This window comes from Perca fluviatilis, chromosome 8 (assembly GCF_010015445.1).
Source record: "Perca fluviatilis chromosome 8, GENO_Pfluv_1.0, whole genome shotgun sequence".
Lineage (NCBI taxonomy): Eukaryota > Metazoa > Chordata > Actinopteri > Perciformes > Percidae > Perca > Perca fluviatilis.
The window spans coordinates 1,186,677-1,201,676 of NC_053119.1; the positions used below are offsets into that span (position 1 = coordinate 1,186,677).

At 42.3% G+C, this 15,000-nt stretch overlaps 2 protein-coding genes across 2 annotated transcripts in view; both read right to left on the bottom strand.

The window, feature by feature from the left end:
* LOC120563572 (protein NLRC3-like) overlaps positions 1-7,588 on the bottom strand; it is a 12,759-nt gene extending 5,171 nt beyond the window's left edge. The window contains exons 1-4 of the mRNA XM_039807811.1: positions 7,476-7,588; positions 5,981-6,130; positions 4,231-4,295; positions 980-2,789 (exon numbers count right to left, since the gene is read on the bottom strand). Coding sequence (XP_039663745.1) covers positions 980-2,789; positions 4,231-4,295; positions 5,981-6,130; positions 7,476-7,573 — 2,123 coding nt within the window. The 5' untranslated portion in view covers positions 7,574-7,588. The remainder of the gene's footprint in view (positions 1-979; positions 2,790-4,230; positions 4,296-5,980; positions 6,131-7,475) is intronic.
* Positions 7,589-9,246: 1,658 nt separating this feature from the next.
* sycp3 (synaptonemal complex protein 3) overlaps positions 9,247-15,000 on the bottom strand; it is a 7,450-nt gene continuing 1,696 nt past the window's right edge. Inside the window, exons 4-9 of the mRNA XM_039808073.1 lie at positions 14,178-14,212; positions 12,697-12,814; positions 12,094-12,193; positions 11,197-11,295; positions 10,667-10,771; positions 9,247-9,445 (exon numbers count right to left, since the gene is read on the bottom strand). Of these exons, the coding sequence (XP_039664007.1) occupies positions 9,392-9,445; positions 10,667-10,771; positions 11,197-11,295; positions 12,094-12,193; positions 12,697-12,814; positions 14,178-14,212 (511 nt within the window). The 3' untranslated portion in view covers positions 9,247-9,391. The remainder of the gene's footprint in view (positions 9,446-10,666; positions 10,772-11,196; positions 11,296-12,093; positions 12,194-12,696; positions 12,815-14,177; positions 14,213-15,000) is intronic.

Below are 15,000 nucleotides of genomic sequence, written 5' to 3' on the forward strand. Positions count from 1 at the left end.
ATGGATGTAGGAATATTAAGACCTGTTTAAAGTTTATTAAGACCTAGAACACATAAGACACTCAAAAATCCTGATGTTAGCTGGTCAGTCAATGATCACAAGGTGTTTGAAACTTGAGCTCCTCCTGTCTACATGCCCAACTGTCCCTGAGCAACATAATGAACCCAAATTGCTGCTTTGGACAAAAGTGTCAGACAACTGACTGTAATATAAAAGTGTGTCAGATTGTTATTTACAGGGTGCTGTGATTTGTGTTTGTTAAACTTTATTTTAATATGATGTTCAGTGAATTGTAAAATCAGGTTTGCACTCATTTTTAAATATGTCATCTCATCTTCTTTTCATCTCCCAATACATTTATTTAAAGACTCCTGTTGTATTTAAAGTATAATTACTAAAGTAGCTTTGGAATAAACCTGTTTACATACCAACTACTACAAGAGAGAGCTCTTACTGTTTATAAATCAAACTCATCTCTAATGCAGCAAAACATATGAAAATATATATTGTTGTTGGTAACTAAACAGTATAATGTTGCACCTTTTATTTAATGAGGATGGAGATTATTTTGGCTGATCCCCTCACAACCTCTCTCACATCAAGCAATTATTATATAGATATTGTATAACTTGGACAGAACAGTCCTTAATATGAAATAGTTCAGAAACTACTCAGAAAACTATTATGAAAAAGCTTAAAGTTCAGGTGATGACACAGGTGGTGTTAGTTCCAGCAGATCCCAAATATTAAACGTCTGTGTGTCTGTATATAAAAGGGACACATTATAGAAACATAGTGCAGACACTGTAAAAAGTCTGTTGTTGATTAAATGATGAAAGAAGATACTTGTGTTCACTAACTTCATAGCTACAAAAAAGAAGATTATTTTTGTCTCATCCTCACAGAATTTGAGATAAAGACATTTGCAAGAGTAACAAGTAGAATTATTTCAAGTAAGCATAATCACATCTAGATTTACCGAGCCTTTCTGCAGTTCCTCACAGCTGGAATCAGTCTCCGTTGTCCTAGTGGTGATGTGTTGTACTTGTACAGATCCAACTCATCCAGAACCTCCTCTGACATCTGCAGCATGTAGGCTAGAGCTGAGCACTGGATCCCAGAGAGTCTCTTCCACCCTCTGTTCTCTGACTTCAGGAACTTTTGGATCTCCAGATGGACTGAGCAGTCGTTCAGCTCCGTCAGACAGTGGAAGATGTTGATGCTTCTGTCAGGAGAGATCTCATCACTGTTCATCATCTTCAGGTTGTTGGTGGCTCTCTGGATGATTTCTGGACTGTTGTCTGTCTGACCCAGCAGGCCTCCTAAGAGTTTCTGGTTGGACTCTAGAGAGAGGCCATTTAGGAAGCGGACAAACAGGTCCAGGTGACCATTTTTACTTTCAAGAGATTTCTCAATGACTTTCTTCAGGAAATCATCCAGGGATGGACCACTGTTTTTATAGTTCCAGGTCAAGTCCCGGTCCCAGTCTTCTCCCAGGAAGTCCTCCAGTACCTGTGTGTTCCTGTTGGTGTAACAGTGGAACAGGTAGACTGCAGCCAGAAACTCCTGAACGCTCAGATGAACAAAGCAGTAGACTGTTTTCTGGAAGATCCCACTCTCTCTTTTGAAGATCTCTGAACAAACTCCTGAGTACAGCGAGGCCTCTGTGACATCCAGACCACAGCGCTCCAGGTCTTCTTGGTAGAACATGATGTTTCCTTTCTCCAGCTGTTCAAATGCCAGCCTCCCCAGCTTCAGAAGAACTTCCCTGTCAGCCTCCGTCAGCTCCTGTGGACTCGTCTCATGTCCCTCAGCGTACTTGAGCTTCTTCCTCTTTGTCTGAACCAGCAGGAAGTGTGAGTACATGTCAGTCAGGGTCTTGGGCAGCTCTCCTCTCTGGTCTGTAGTCAACATGTGGTCCACAACTGTAGCAGTGATCCAGCAGAAGACTGGGATCAGACACATGTTGTGGAGGCTCCTGAATGTCTTGATGTGGGAGATGATTCTGCTGGACAGATCTTCATCACTGACTCTCTTCCTGAAGTACTCCTCCTTCTGGGCGTCAGTGAAGCCTTGTACTTCTGTTACCCTGTCAACACACGCAGGAGGGATCTGATTGGCTGCTGCAGGTCGGGAAGTTATCCAGACGAGAGCCGAGGGAAGCAGCTTCCCCTGGATGAGGTTTGTCAACAGCACGTTGACTGATGACTTCTGTGTGACATCAGAAACAGCCTCATTGTTGTTGAAATCCAGGTAAAGTCTGCTTTCATCCAGGCCGTCAAAGATGAAGAGAACTTTAGAGCCAGCGAGCTGCTCTGCTGGGACCTCCTGTAATGATGGATGGAAAACACGGAGCAGCTCCAGAAGACTGTACTGCTCATCTTTGATCAAGTTCAGCTCCCTGAAGGAAAGAGGAATCACCAGATCCACATCTTGGTTTTCCAAACCCTCGGCCCAGTCCAGACAGAACTTCTGAACTGAGAAGGTTTTTCCAACGCCAGCGACGCCTATCATCATAACGACTCTGATGTGTTTCTGTTGGTCAGGTAAGGCTTTAAAGATGTCGCTGCACTTGATTGGAGAGTCATGGAGGGTCTCCATCTTTGAAGCTGTCTCGAGCTGCCTCACCTCATGTTGGGTATTAACGTCGTCACTCTGTTCCTCTGCGATGTAGAGCGCAGTGTAGATCCTGTTGAGGAGGCTTTCACTTCCTGTTTGATCACTTCCTTCAGTCACACGTTCACATGTCCTCTTCATAATGATCTTATGTTCATGCCGAACACAAATCACTAGAAAAGCACAAAGGTTGAGAGACAACAACAACAAAACACAGAAAAGAAAAGTGGTTAACATTTGAATGACAAATATGAAAACAATCCATATAAGACTTAAATAAGTGATGATACCCGTTGTTTTTATTGCATTTTTTTGTATCTAAATTGAGAAAAACAACAGTTACAAAGTTGTTTAGCTCAGCAAGATCAGAAAAGTAGCATTGGTTGGTAGGTAACAGACATAAAGTTGATAACCGAAGTTGGATTGAGTATTTAGGATTTCCTAATCTGAGATAAGATAGGATTCCTAAAGTGAGTTAGGATTTGCTTCAGTGATACCAAACTGGGTTAAAGTCTCTCTTAGACTCTTCATGTCTTAACTTAAAGCAACATTATGTAACTTTTTTAACTACTAACAACTAGGGTTGGGTATCCTTTGGGGAATTTCCGATACCGGTGCTAAAACGATACTTTTAAAACAGTGCCGGTGCCTAAAGGTGCTGACACACCGAGCCGATAACTGTCCATCTGACAGTCTGGCGAGGTCGGTGACTCGAGTCTGTTTGGTGTGTCCCGTGCCGTCGTCACTCGGAGGACCCGTCGGCGTTCATTTGGGCTGATTTGACTTGCTGAATCTGAAGGCGGTCAGTCGAACTCAATGACCCATCTGATTGGTGCTAACCCGGAAATGACGAGCGGGATGAGTGATGAACGCCTCTCAAAATCTGATGAAAATCTTTTAAACTGACCTTTGTTGATCTGAAATGAAGACAGATTCAGCAACTGCACGGCCTATTTCGCTCTTCAAATGTTTTCAGAAACACGTTTTAGTGAACTATTTTAGTACAATATGAGATCGGATTCTCAATGAGCCGCCATTATGATTGGTTGTAAAATCCGGGAGCAGCCAGACCCACCTGACACGCTCGTCCAATCAGCTGCTTTTTAAAAATTTTTGGGCGACAACACAGATTAGCAGCGCCTGCTGTTATGGAGACGTATTACATCTTGCGCACGCACAGAACGTACGCTCAAGTTTGCGTCTCTTCGGTGTGTTCTGAGGAACTTTTTGGACCTCGGGGAGACTGATCATTCACACTGGCTTTACTGCCAACAGTCGGCCGTCTGGTTGGTGTGTCAGGGCCTTTAGACTCTTCATGTCTTAACTTAAAGCAACATTATGTAACTTTTTTAAACTTAAAATAACAGTTCAAAATCCTTTTGATGCTACTAAAAATAAATGTATGTATTTTGGGTTCTGATCTCAAAGGAGGAGAAAGGAAAAGTGAAACAGAGCAGACATGTTCGCTGGAGCAGAGAAAAACAATGCATATTATTTTCAAGTGGACTTTAAATGTCATATTTATAATGATCTCAAAGTCTGAATGTATGACACAACACGTCACAGTGGTGTGTTCAGACATGAAGACGTCAGCAGACAGATGGACAGACTTACTTTGTACAGAGCTGCTCTGATTGGCTGTCTGCAGCTCCTCAACAGGAACATCACTCCTCTTCTCTCTGTGAAGACATTTCTTTTCTTTACAACTAAAATGATTTATTGATTGTTGTTGGAAAATATCTACACCTGGCTAGTCTCACATTGCCAGACCTTCCTCCACAGCGCTGCAGAGGAAGGTCTGACTAGTGGGTGAGGACCCTGGCGGCTGAGTTTTGGACATAATGGAGCCTGTCTAGGGTTTTGTTGGGGACCCCAGACAGGACTCCATTGCAGTACTCCAAACGGGAGGTGATAAAAGCATGAATTAGGGTTTCTGCCACAGAGTCAGAGAGTGATGGCCGGAGTCTGGTGATGTTTTTAAGGTGAAAAAAGTAGAGCTGTCAGCATTGTCGCGTTAATCGCGATGCGATTAAGGGCCGAGCATAACGCGTACATTTTTTTTTCATCGCATTAATCGCATGCACCCATTTATTAATTTATTTTCACTTCACTCAGCTTTGCGTCGTGCCTAACAGGCTACTATTTTGACCCTTTGCCGCACTTTGCCATACTTCCTCCTAACACATCCTGCTGCTGCAGGCATGATGGAGACAGACAGCAGCAACACGATTCTGAATGCCGCTTTTTATTTTCCAAAACTCCCTGACGGGTCAAAAGCCATATGCACATTAAAATATCAGCGAAGCACGTCAAGCTTGAGCTACCAGCTACGAACTAAGCATAGTCCAGTTAACGTGACTCAGGTTGATGCTAGCGCGCTCAGGCAAAGCTCTGTTTTGGAGAGTTCTACTCGCCGACCTGTTATTGAAACCAAATCCCAAAAAATTACTACAGCTCTTGCAAAATGGGTGGCAACTAACTGCAGGCCTGTCAGCATCGTAGAGGACTCTCGGGTCTGAAAGAAGTACCACGGTTGGCATGTTCTGACCCATAAATACATTGCCGTCGAGGGGGCCAGCAGCCCCATGCACACACAGCCTGTACCACAATGAGAAAGCAGCCACACTGGAACTGCTGCAAAGTGATGCAAGGGCATCACTGGACATCAGTGAGTAATCAGAATGATTTAGGAGTTACTGCACACTATATTGACTCTAGATTCAAATGTGTGACTAGATTCACACATGTTTCTTTTGTTTACAGTAAATAAATAAATCATAAACACATACAAATCTTAAAGTCAAGTTCATAAAGTAACTTTCTTTGCATTCATTTGATTCCCAATCAAGATACACTGGTACGAACTGATTTCCATTGTTAATATGTACTTAAAAACTGTTCTGAAATGCAAAATAATAGAATTTTAATCATGTGATAAAACATGGGATTAATCACGATTAACTATAGAAATTCAGCGATTAATCGCAATTAGCTATAGAAATTCAGGGATTAATCGCGATTAACTATAGAAATTCAACGATTAATCGCAATTAACTATAGAAATTCACAGATTAATCGCGATAAACTATAGAAATTCAGCACTTAATAGCGATTAACAATAGAAATTCAGTGATTAATCGTGATTAACTATAGAAATTTAACGATTAATCGCGATTAAAAAACGTCTGTGAACACAAACAATGTTCTGAATGCTGGAGTTCATGTGTAGAGCCCCTGGTGATACTTGGAGCAAAGTCTCATGTTGTGTCGAGCCTTCTTAGTGTTTTAAAAGTAGTGATTTTGATGCGATCATAGTAGTGCCCCTAGCTCTCCAGGTCAGCTGACAGTTAAAACAGTCTCTTACTTTGTGTCTGAGGGTCCAGGTTGATTCCTGAAGTCTTGAGAAAAACCTTTGGACCAGTCGCTCTTCATAGACAGACAGCCGGATACTACAGACTCTGCTCCATCCTCCTCTTCCTCCACATGATCACTCATCTTCTGATCTGAAGTCAGTCTGACAGGTTAAACAGGAACACACTGACTGTGACATTTGTAAGGAAACAAACCAGGTTACACACACACACACACACACACACACACACACACACACACACACACACACACACACACACACACACACACACACACACACACACACACACACACACACACACACACACACACACAGCACTCCTTCTGCTCTGTTCTATTGACTCAAAATGGAGTCTAAACTGACTGAACACTTTCAGTTGTCAGTGTTGCTTCTCCCTTCTATATTTACATTAAATCAGGTGAATTTATCTCTGAGTGTGTGTGTGTATGTCTGTGTGTGTGTGTGTATGTGTGTGTGTGTGTGTGTGTGTGTACTCACTGCTCACACAAATCAGAGCTGCAGCCAACAAATATACAGTTCCAGTCAAAGGTTTGGACACACTCTCCCATTAACTTTAATGAGAAAGTGTGTCTGTGTCTGTGTGTGTGTATATGTGCGTGTGTGTGTGTGGGGGGGGGGTATGTGTGTATGTGTGTGTGTGTATGTATGTGTGTGTGTATGTATGTGTGTATGTGTGTTTTTTATGTCTGTGTGTATGTGCGTGGGGGGGTGTTTGTGTGTGTGTGTGTATATATGTGTGTGTGTGTGTGTGTATATATGTGTGTGTGTGTATATATGTGTGTGTGTGTGTGTGTGTGTGTGTGTGTGCTGTTGCTCACACAGATCAGATTTTTAACCTAATGTGTTTATGAGTAAATTTCTTGCCTTGAACAGGTTAAATTAAAATGAGTTTTGGTGAAATGCTGTTTTCTCAGCTTAATGTAAAAGACAAATAAAAAACATGATATTGTTTTAAACTAAAGTGCTTTCACTGTAATGTTTTATTTTACTGACTTATAGGACTAAACATTCTGAACATTATTCTGTCTATTGTACAATCATGCATCTATGAACACGTTTGTACGAGAGTCACATGCAAGACAGGAAGAACAGGAAGTAACACAAACAAAAATGCATACACACACACGCACACACGCAGAGACACGCAGAGACAGACAATCACACAGACACACACACACAGAAAAATGCACAGACACAGACACACACACACACACACACAGACACACACACAACACACACACACACAAAAACCTGGTCAGTTGTCTTTAAAATCTGTGTTCTTTGGGCAGCAGGTTTAATGTGTATTATTCAGCCAATCAGGACTTTCACCAAAGAATCCAACCGTTGAGTTCATTCTAAAATGTCTTTTCTCTACAGTCCACAGGGAGACAACTGACTCAGAGACAGTAAAACAGTAAACAGTAAAGTAACAGTAAAATAATACAAATGTTGGGTTAACACTCACCGTGCCTCGGCCTCGAGTTCCCTCCTCCTCCTCTGTTCGGTCCTCTCTAAACGGAGACTCAGCTGACTGAACTCTTTTGGTTTCAGGGTTGTTCTCATGTACCTGGAACACCCGTCAGTGTCGCTCCTCCTCTGGCGGTGGTGTGTGTGGTGGAATGAACTCCCTACTGACATCAGGATGGCCAAAAGCCTACTCATCTTCCGTCGAAGGCTAAAAACACATCTCTTCCGACTACACCTCTGATAAACATGAAGAAAATAAATAAATACAAACATATATATATATATATATCTTGAAGCTGCACTTTCATATGGCTCTGTGTAGCTTTGCTTATTTAAAGCTGATGTACTTGCACTTACTACTTGTTGTCTGGAGTTTGCACCTTCAGGGTTGAAAGCACTCAATTGGAAGTCGCTTTGGATAAAAGCCTCAGCTAAATGACATGTAACGTAATGTAATATGTGTGTGTGTGTGTGTGTCTGTGTCTCTCTGCGTGTCTGTGTCTGTGTGTGTGTGTGTGTGTGTACCTGTTGGCAGGTATCAGGGACTTTTTTTATCTTAATGGAATAACAAAAAAGGCGAGTCGAGCAGGTTCCACGTGATGGAAAAACGCCAAAAGTGTTAAGAATTCAGTTTAAGGATGTTAAATAACAGATAGCACACACTCAATTACACGCACAAAAGCACACACAGGGAAACAGAGACACACACACACACACACACACACACACACACACTTCTGCTGAAAATGTAAACCCCACTGCTAGTACCAGCTCAGCTCGGCCGTGGTGCCCTGTCCTCCTCCTTTTCCATTGTAGATTTAGTACCACCTCATGCGTGAGGCAAGCAATACTAAATAAAGTACCTGATGGTTAAAAGCCCTGTGTGTGTGTGTGTGTATATATATCTGTGTGTGTGTGTCTCTGTGTGTGTTTCCCTGTGTGTGTGTGTGTGCCGAGCGGAGCTGGTCCTAGCTGTGAGTAAGCTCCATTTGACTTTAAAATGAAAGACCAAAACCCAGGCTGTGCAAAGAGAATACTTTATTAATTTAATCTTTAAATTGTTAACAGAAGTCAAGATGATTTCACAGTTTTAGATTTTGAAGTGTGAAACGTTGACCGTCGGCTATTTCGTCTCAACTTTTTTCTACCAAAATACTTCATACAAAATGACTGTAAACGGAGAAATCTTTGCTACTAATTTAACTCTCTCGTGTTTACACAATGAACTCCAACAAACCGCTGCAGCTTTAAGAGGTAGAACAGACAACTATTTAATAAATTATTACATTAAAAGAGTTAAAAAAAAAAAAAAGCAGCTGCAATCACAAACAGTTAACAGAACATCGTTGTTATGGAAACACAACTCTGTAAATACGGTTTACAGAAGGTACAGGAATGCAATCGTGTCAACACTGCAGAAGTACAACTAGGATAACCATGGCAACACCAACATACGATGCGTCGTTGTCACTGCCCGATGTGAGTCGCGCATGCGTCACTTTGCGACGAGTAGCCTCCGAGATGCTAACGGCTTTATGAGCTAACGCACAGTCTATGAGCTAACGTTAGCGATCACACAATCATAGATAGCTGATAGGTTTTTGAAATGACTGCTAGCTACAAGTTAGCAATCAGACACAGCAAAGGCTGTCACTGGAATGGCATTTTGAGCTAACGTTAGCGATCAGACAATCATAGATAGCTACACCGTTTTTGAAATGATTTCCATCTTCTGTTATTGTTCGTAAAGAGAAAAGTTTATTATTTTATGGATTTCACAAATTTCAGTATGACTCGTTATGCCGTAAACAGTTTAAATCTGAGCGTGCGCGACTCACATCTGCCCTCGACTCACATCGGGCAGTGACAGTCGTTAACAGTAGGAAGTAGCTCTGTAGCCGTGGTAACAGCAGGCTAGAACAGCATGGACTGCAGCGATTTACGGACTGTGGCCATCTCCTGCTGTTGCTGCGGGGAGACAAAAAGAACGATAGTGTCAACGTGGCGCACAACACATCGAATACAGGCTGATTCAGAGGGTCCTATTCTAACGGTCTGAGGTCACGGTGTGCAGCGCCTGGTGCAGGTGTGTTTAGGGCGTGTCCAAATCCACTTTTACTAGTTTGACGGTGAGATAAAAGTGTCTGTGTGCCGGGCGCCTGGTTCTAAAGGGTTGTTCTTAGTGTCTTCATTAATCAGAGGTGTGTTTTGGGCGTAACATGCAATCAACCAATCAGAGATCATCTCCCATTCCCTTTAAAAGCCAGGCGCATTTGGACCTTGGAGCATTGCTGTTATGATGGAGGATTTACACCCTAATATTTTTATTTGTAGTCTTCTGCATGTGCGTCCCTGTGTGTGTAACAAGCATAGTGTGCGAGTGCTGTGCACGAGCCTAGGAGCATTTTACTAATGCTCTGTTAAAATAACAATGAAATGCTGAGTTATTGACTTTAGACCAGGTTTTTGTTTGTAAGACCAGCACGCCCAGAATGCACCTGAACACACCTCCCTGTAAGACCAGCACGCCCAGAATGCACTTGAACACACCTCCCTGTAAGACCAGCACGCCCAGAATGCACCTGAACACACCTCCCTGTAAGACCAGCACGCCCAGAATGCACCTGAACACACCTCCCTGTAAGACCAGCACGCCCAGAATGCACCTGAACACACCTCCCTGTAAGACCGCGCGCCCAGAATGCACCTGAACACACCTCCCTGTAAGACCAGCACGCCCAGAATGCACCTGAACACACCTCCCCTGTAAGACCGGCACGCCCAGAATGCACCTGAACACACCTCCCTGTAAGACCAGCACGCCCAGAATGCACCTGAACACACCTCCCTGTAAGACCAGCACGCCCAGAATGCACCTGAACACACCTCCCTGTAAGACCTGCACGCCCAGAATGCACCTGAACACACCTCCCTGTAAGACCAGCACGCCCAGAATGCACCTGAACACACCTCCCTGTAAGACCTGCACGCCCAGAATGCACCTGAACACACCTCCCATTTGCTGCGTCAGTCTTAAACTAGCAAAGACACTTGCGTTGGGCTTTTTGCGCCGGGTGTGAGATAGGGCCCTTAGTGTTCGACGCGACACGTGAAGTTTATATTTTCTGATTCTGCGTCAGAAAATGTCTCAAGATCGAGGGGAAATAGGAATCTGTAATCTGCACTCACTGTGTCCATGAGGATCTTCTTCTGCAGCGTGGCCATCTCCTTCCTCAGCTCTTGCTGCGCCCCCTGCAGGAAAGAGTCGTGGCTCTTCTCCATGTCCTCCATGTTCTGGAGGAAACACAGAAAACAGCTTCAGTTTCACTTTCTTCATCTAACAATCCAGGGGACAAAGTTGTAGCCAAACACATCTGTCTCTGTTTCCTTCCTGAAGCAGAGGGTGACACGGAAATCAATTGTGGCTCCCATCCCATCCCGAGCCCACGAAAATACTCATCCCAATCACGTGACTGACACACTTTTCACAAATTGTCACCCTCTATCCTGAAGTTCTGCAGTGCATTGTATCTCCAGTGGTCACTGTTTTTATTACTATATTAAAATCAGCCTATCACGCTGTCAATCCTGGCATAAATTACACTACTGGCCCATACTACCTGAACTTTAAAAAGACTCGCAAGAAGCCTAAAAGATGTTTTGAGGGATTATTTTCTGCATGTGTCGGAAGAATGTAACATCATGTGTCGCAGGTTTACCTTCACAAACTGCTCGTACAGCTCTCTGACAGTCTTCAGCTTCTGGTTCTGAACCACTCGGGCCTGCTGCAGGATCTTCTGCTGTTGTCTGAACAGATTCTGCAGAGAGAACAAACAGGTGATGAAGTTAAAGTCGCTAACCTGTTCGTTCGTTCGTTCGTTCTCTTTCTCTCTCTCTTATTCATGCGATTCTTCAACAAATAGAAGCAGTCATTAAACCCTTTGGTGTATATTTTAGTTAGGATTGTTGTATTTAAAAAGGTGCTCTAAGTATTTTCAAACAAAACAAGGCTAGCTCGCCCCTCCCTCCTCCTCATGTGTGTGTATATGTCTGTCTGTTTGTCTCTGTATGTGTGTTTGTGTGTCTCTCTGTGGGTGTGTGTCTGTTTGTCTCTGTGTCTGTGTGTCAGGACAAAGACAACAACAGATAACATAGAGACAGGTATATCGACACATAGAAACAACCATGTTTACAGTAGCAACCCATATCTATACAAAGTCAGCGAGGTAGTCTGTTCAGCAGTGCTTTGGCAGAAGCAACAAGACTTTGCCTTTGTTTCTACCCCTCAGAGTCCTGTATCTGCGGCCAGATGGCAGCGGTGTAAAGTGTGGATATAGAGGGTGATCGGTGTCATTGACAACGTTCAGGTCTGAGATGTTGGGTGTAGGGGAGCTGAGTACATGGTAATAAATAACATCAGCATCTTTCCAACCAATTCTCCAGCTGTTGGTGATGAACTTTGCATTCCTGGGTCTCATTTGTTATTTGATGGTTTTACAGGATGAGCCTGAACAATAAACCGGGTCGGAGAGGACTTTTCATTTAAAATGTAGCACTAGAAGTCAAAGAGCAGGTGTTGCCTTATCTAACCAATCAAATGAACGAAATGAACTAACGTTGAGCTTCTCTTCCTGCTCCTCGGCTCGCTGGGCTTCTGTCTCCCACTGCTGCAGCGCTGAGGACACCTGCTGGGAGTACTGGCTAGTTATCTTCTGCCTGCAAACACACACAGAGACACAGAGAAACACACACACACACACACACACACACAAAGAGAGAAACACACACACACACACACAGACACACACACACACACACACACACACACACACACAGAGACACACACACACACAGACACAGATACACAGACACACGATCGTCCCAAAAGATCAATAAAAAGTTACGTAATTAATCATTAATTTCAACCCTATGTTAATTTAAATCCAAAATGTTGTAGCTTCATATATTCTGTAATTCTAAGTTGAGTTATGTTGCCTTCAGGGCCACACAGAATCTGCAAATGCAGAATTCTGCTGAATTTTCTTCAGATTTAAAACACACTAAAATAAAACTGCTAAATTCCACAGATTTTCATTCCGTATCACTGTTCAAAACCTTAAAAATAAAACAAAATGCCGATTCCGTTTTAACGGTTGTATCTTTTAACGTGCTGCAGTGAGTGACTTCATTTCGTTGAGACATCGACAGTTTAGTCCAACCTCTGAGCGTGGTAGACGTTCCACAGCTGCTCCAGCTTGTGTTGGCTTCCCTTCATGTAGTTCTTCGTCAAGCACTCCAGACGCTTCTTCTTGGCCTGCATCACTTTGCTGATATCAGCTGGAAGCAAATAACACAGCACTGCATATACAAGTATTTATGGTTTTAAATGTTTTAAATTAATGTCTTTTACTTCAGGTGGCTTAGACTCTGACTGGGCCTGGCAAGACTCCAGAAACACCAGAGCAGGGGGAATGAGAGGGGGAAAGGCCAGAGCAGGGGGAATGAGAGGGGGAAACGTAGCAGAAGATATCCCATTTTAAACCAAAACGCTGTGATGTAAATATTGCCCCTCTCTCCGGGTCCGTAACATTATTATTTTTCATACAACGGCCTTTAAAACGCTGTCGTAGCAGAAGCAACTTACGTTTGCCAACATCTAGCTGACCAGGAACTCTGTGGCAGATAACGTTTCTGATCTTTCTGGAGATTACTGGCCTGGCCTCCTTGAGATCAAATTATGTGTATGTGGCCCATGAACTAAAATGAGTTTGACATAGAGGTCAACCAATATGTGCTTTCCTCTGGCCGATGCCCATGCTGATCTTTAGAAATCAGGGTCAGCCGATGGCCGATATGTGCTTGTTTTTAAACCAAAATTCGGCCGATTAATCGGTCGACCTCTAGTTTGACACCCCAAATCTAAGGCCTTGACTAGTGACTTATGTGTATCTTCTAGGGCTGCCACCTCTTAGTCGATTAGTCGACTAATCGGTCGTTTTGGTCCTAGTCGACTAAGATTTCTTTAGTTGAGTCATTTTTTATGCTTATTCATGCTTAATTACTCATTTACAAGAAACTTCTGAGCACATTTATGGTAAACACAAGATTTAAAGTGGTGCTTTTGCAGGATTAATTGTGGAGAAACTCAGTTTTACAGATGGTTAATTAACTACATTTATATTGTGCTTTTCTAGTCTTAACCACCTCTCAAAGCGCACAGCTCTGTCGATTACATCAACTAATCGATTAGTCGACAAAATTGTATAAGTGTTAGTCGACTTAAGAATTTCTTTAGTCGAGGACAGCCCTAGTATCTTCTTGTGTCTGTAAAAAAAAAAAAATCGTCCCGATTCAAAAAGAGGGTGTCCCTCAATGGGCCCCGAGTTTTTAAATAAAGGTTTGAAATGAAAGGAATGAGTATCGTAAAGTGTGGGATATAAATACAGCAGGTCAGGAATTGTGGGTGCTTTTTGCCCAGACGTTTGGAATTTGGAGGCATTTACAGAATTTTTTTTGGCCCCTTAATTGTGTTTCATTTGGAAGAATACCTTTAATTTGGGGACAATTTCGCTGCTGATTTCTGACACAGATATACAGTATAAAAAGACCAATACTGTGGTCAAAATCAGTAAACACCTGATAGAAGAGTGAGTAAACAAGACCAAAACTAACATGAACACACCTGCAAAAAGCTGCTTACCTCCAAATCTCTCCAGCATGGACTGTACCTCATTTCTGAAAGTGTGGAAAGAGAAACGTTACTTTGATCTATAAGTTAAACGTTACTTTGATCTATAAGTTAAACGTTACTTTGATCTATAAGTTAAACGTTACTTTGATCTATAAGTTAAACGTTACTTTGATCTATAAGTTAACGTTACTTTGATCTATAAGTTAAACGTTACTTTGATCTATAAGTTAACGTTACTTTGATCTGTAAGTTAACGTTACTTTGATCTATAAGTTAAACGTTACTTTGATCTATAAGTTAACGTTACTTTGATCTATAAGTTAAACGTTACTTTGATCTATAAGTTAACGTTACTTTGATCTGTAAGTTAACGTTACTTTGATCTATAAGTTAAACGTTACTTTGATCTATAAGTTAACGTTACTTTGATCTATAAGTTAAACGTTACTTTGATCTATAAGTTAAACGTTACTTTGATCTATAAGTTAACGTTACTTTGACCTGTAAGTTAACGTTACTTTGATCTATAAGTTAAACGTTACTTTGATCTATAAGTTAACGTTACTTTGATCTATAAGTTAACGTTACTTTGACCTATAAGTTAACGTTACTTTGATCTGTAAGTTAACGTTCACTGCTGCATGCTGCATCAGCATCAACAAAGAGCTCCACAGCGTGTATCCGGGAGTCAAAATACCGCTCGTTTTCTCTATAAGGATTTTGATTATTAGCCACAACGTCTAAACCAGTGTTTCTCAAATGGGGGTCCGTGTCCCCCTTAGGGGTACTCTGGAGGATTGCCGGGGTTCCGTGTCCCCCTAGGGATACACTG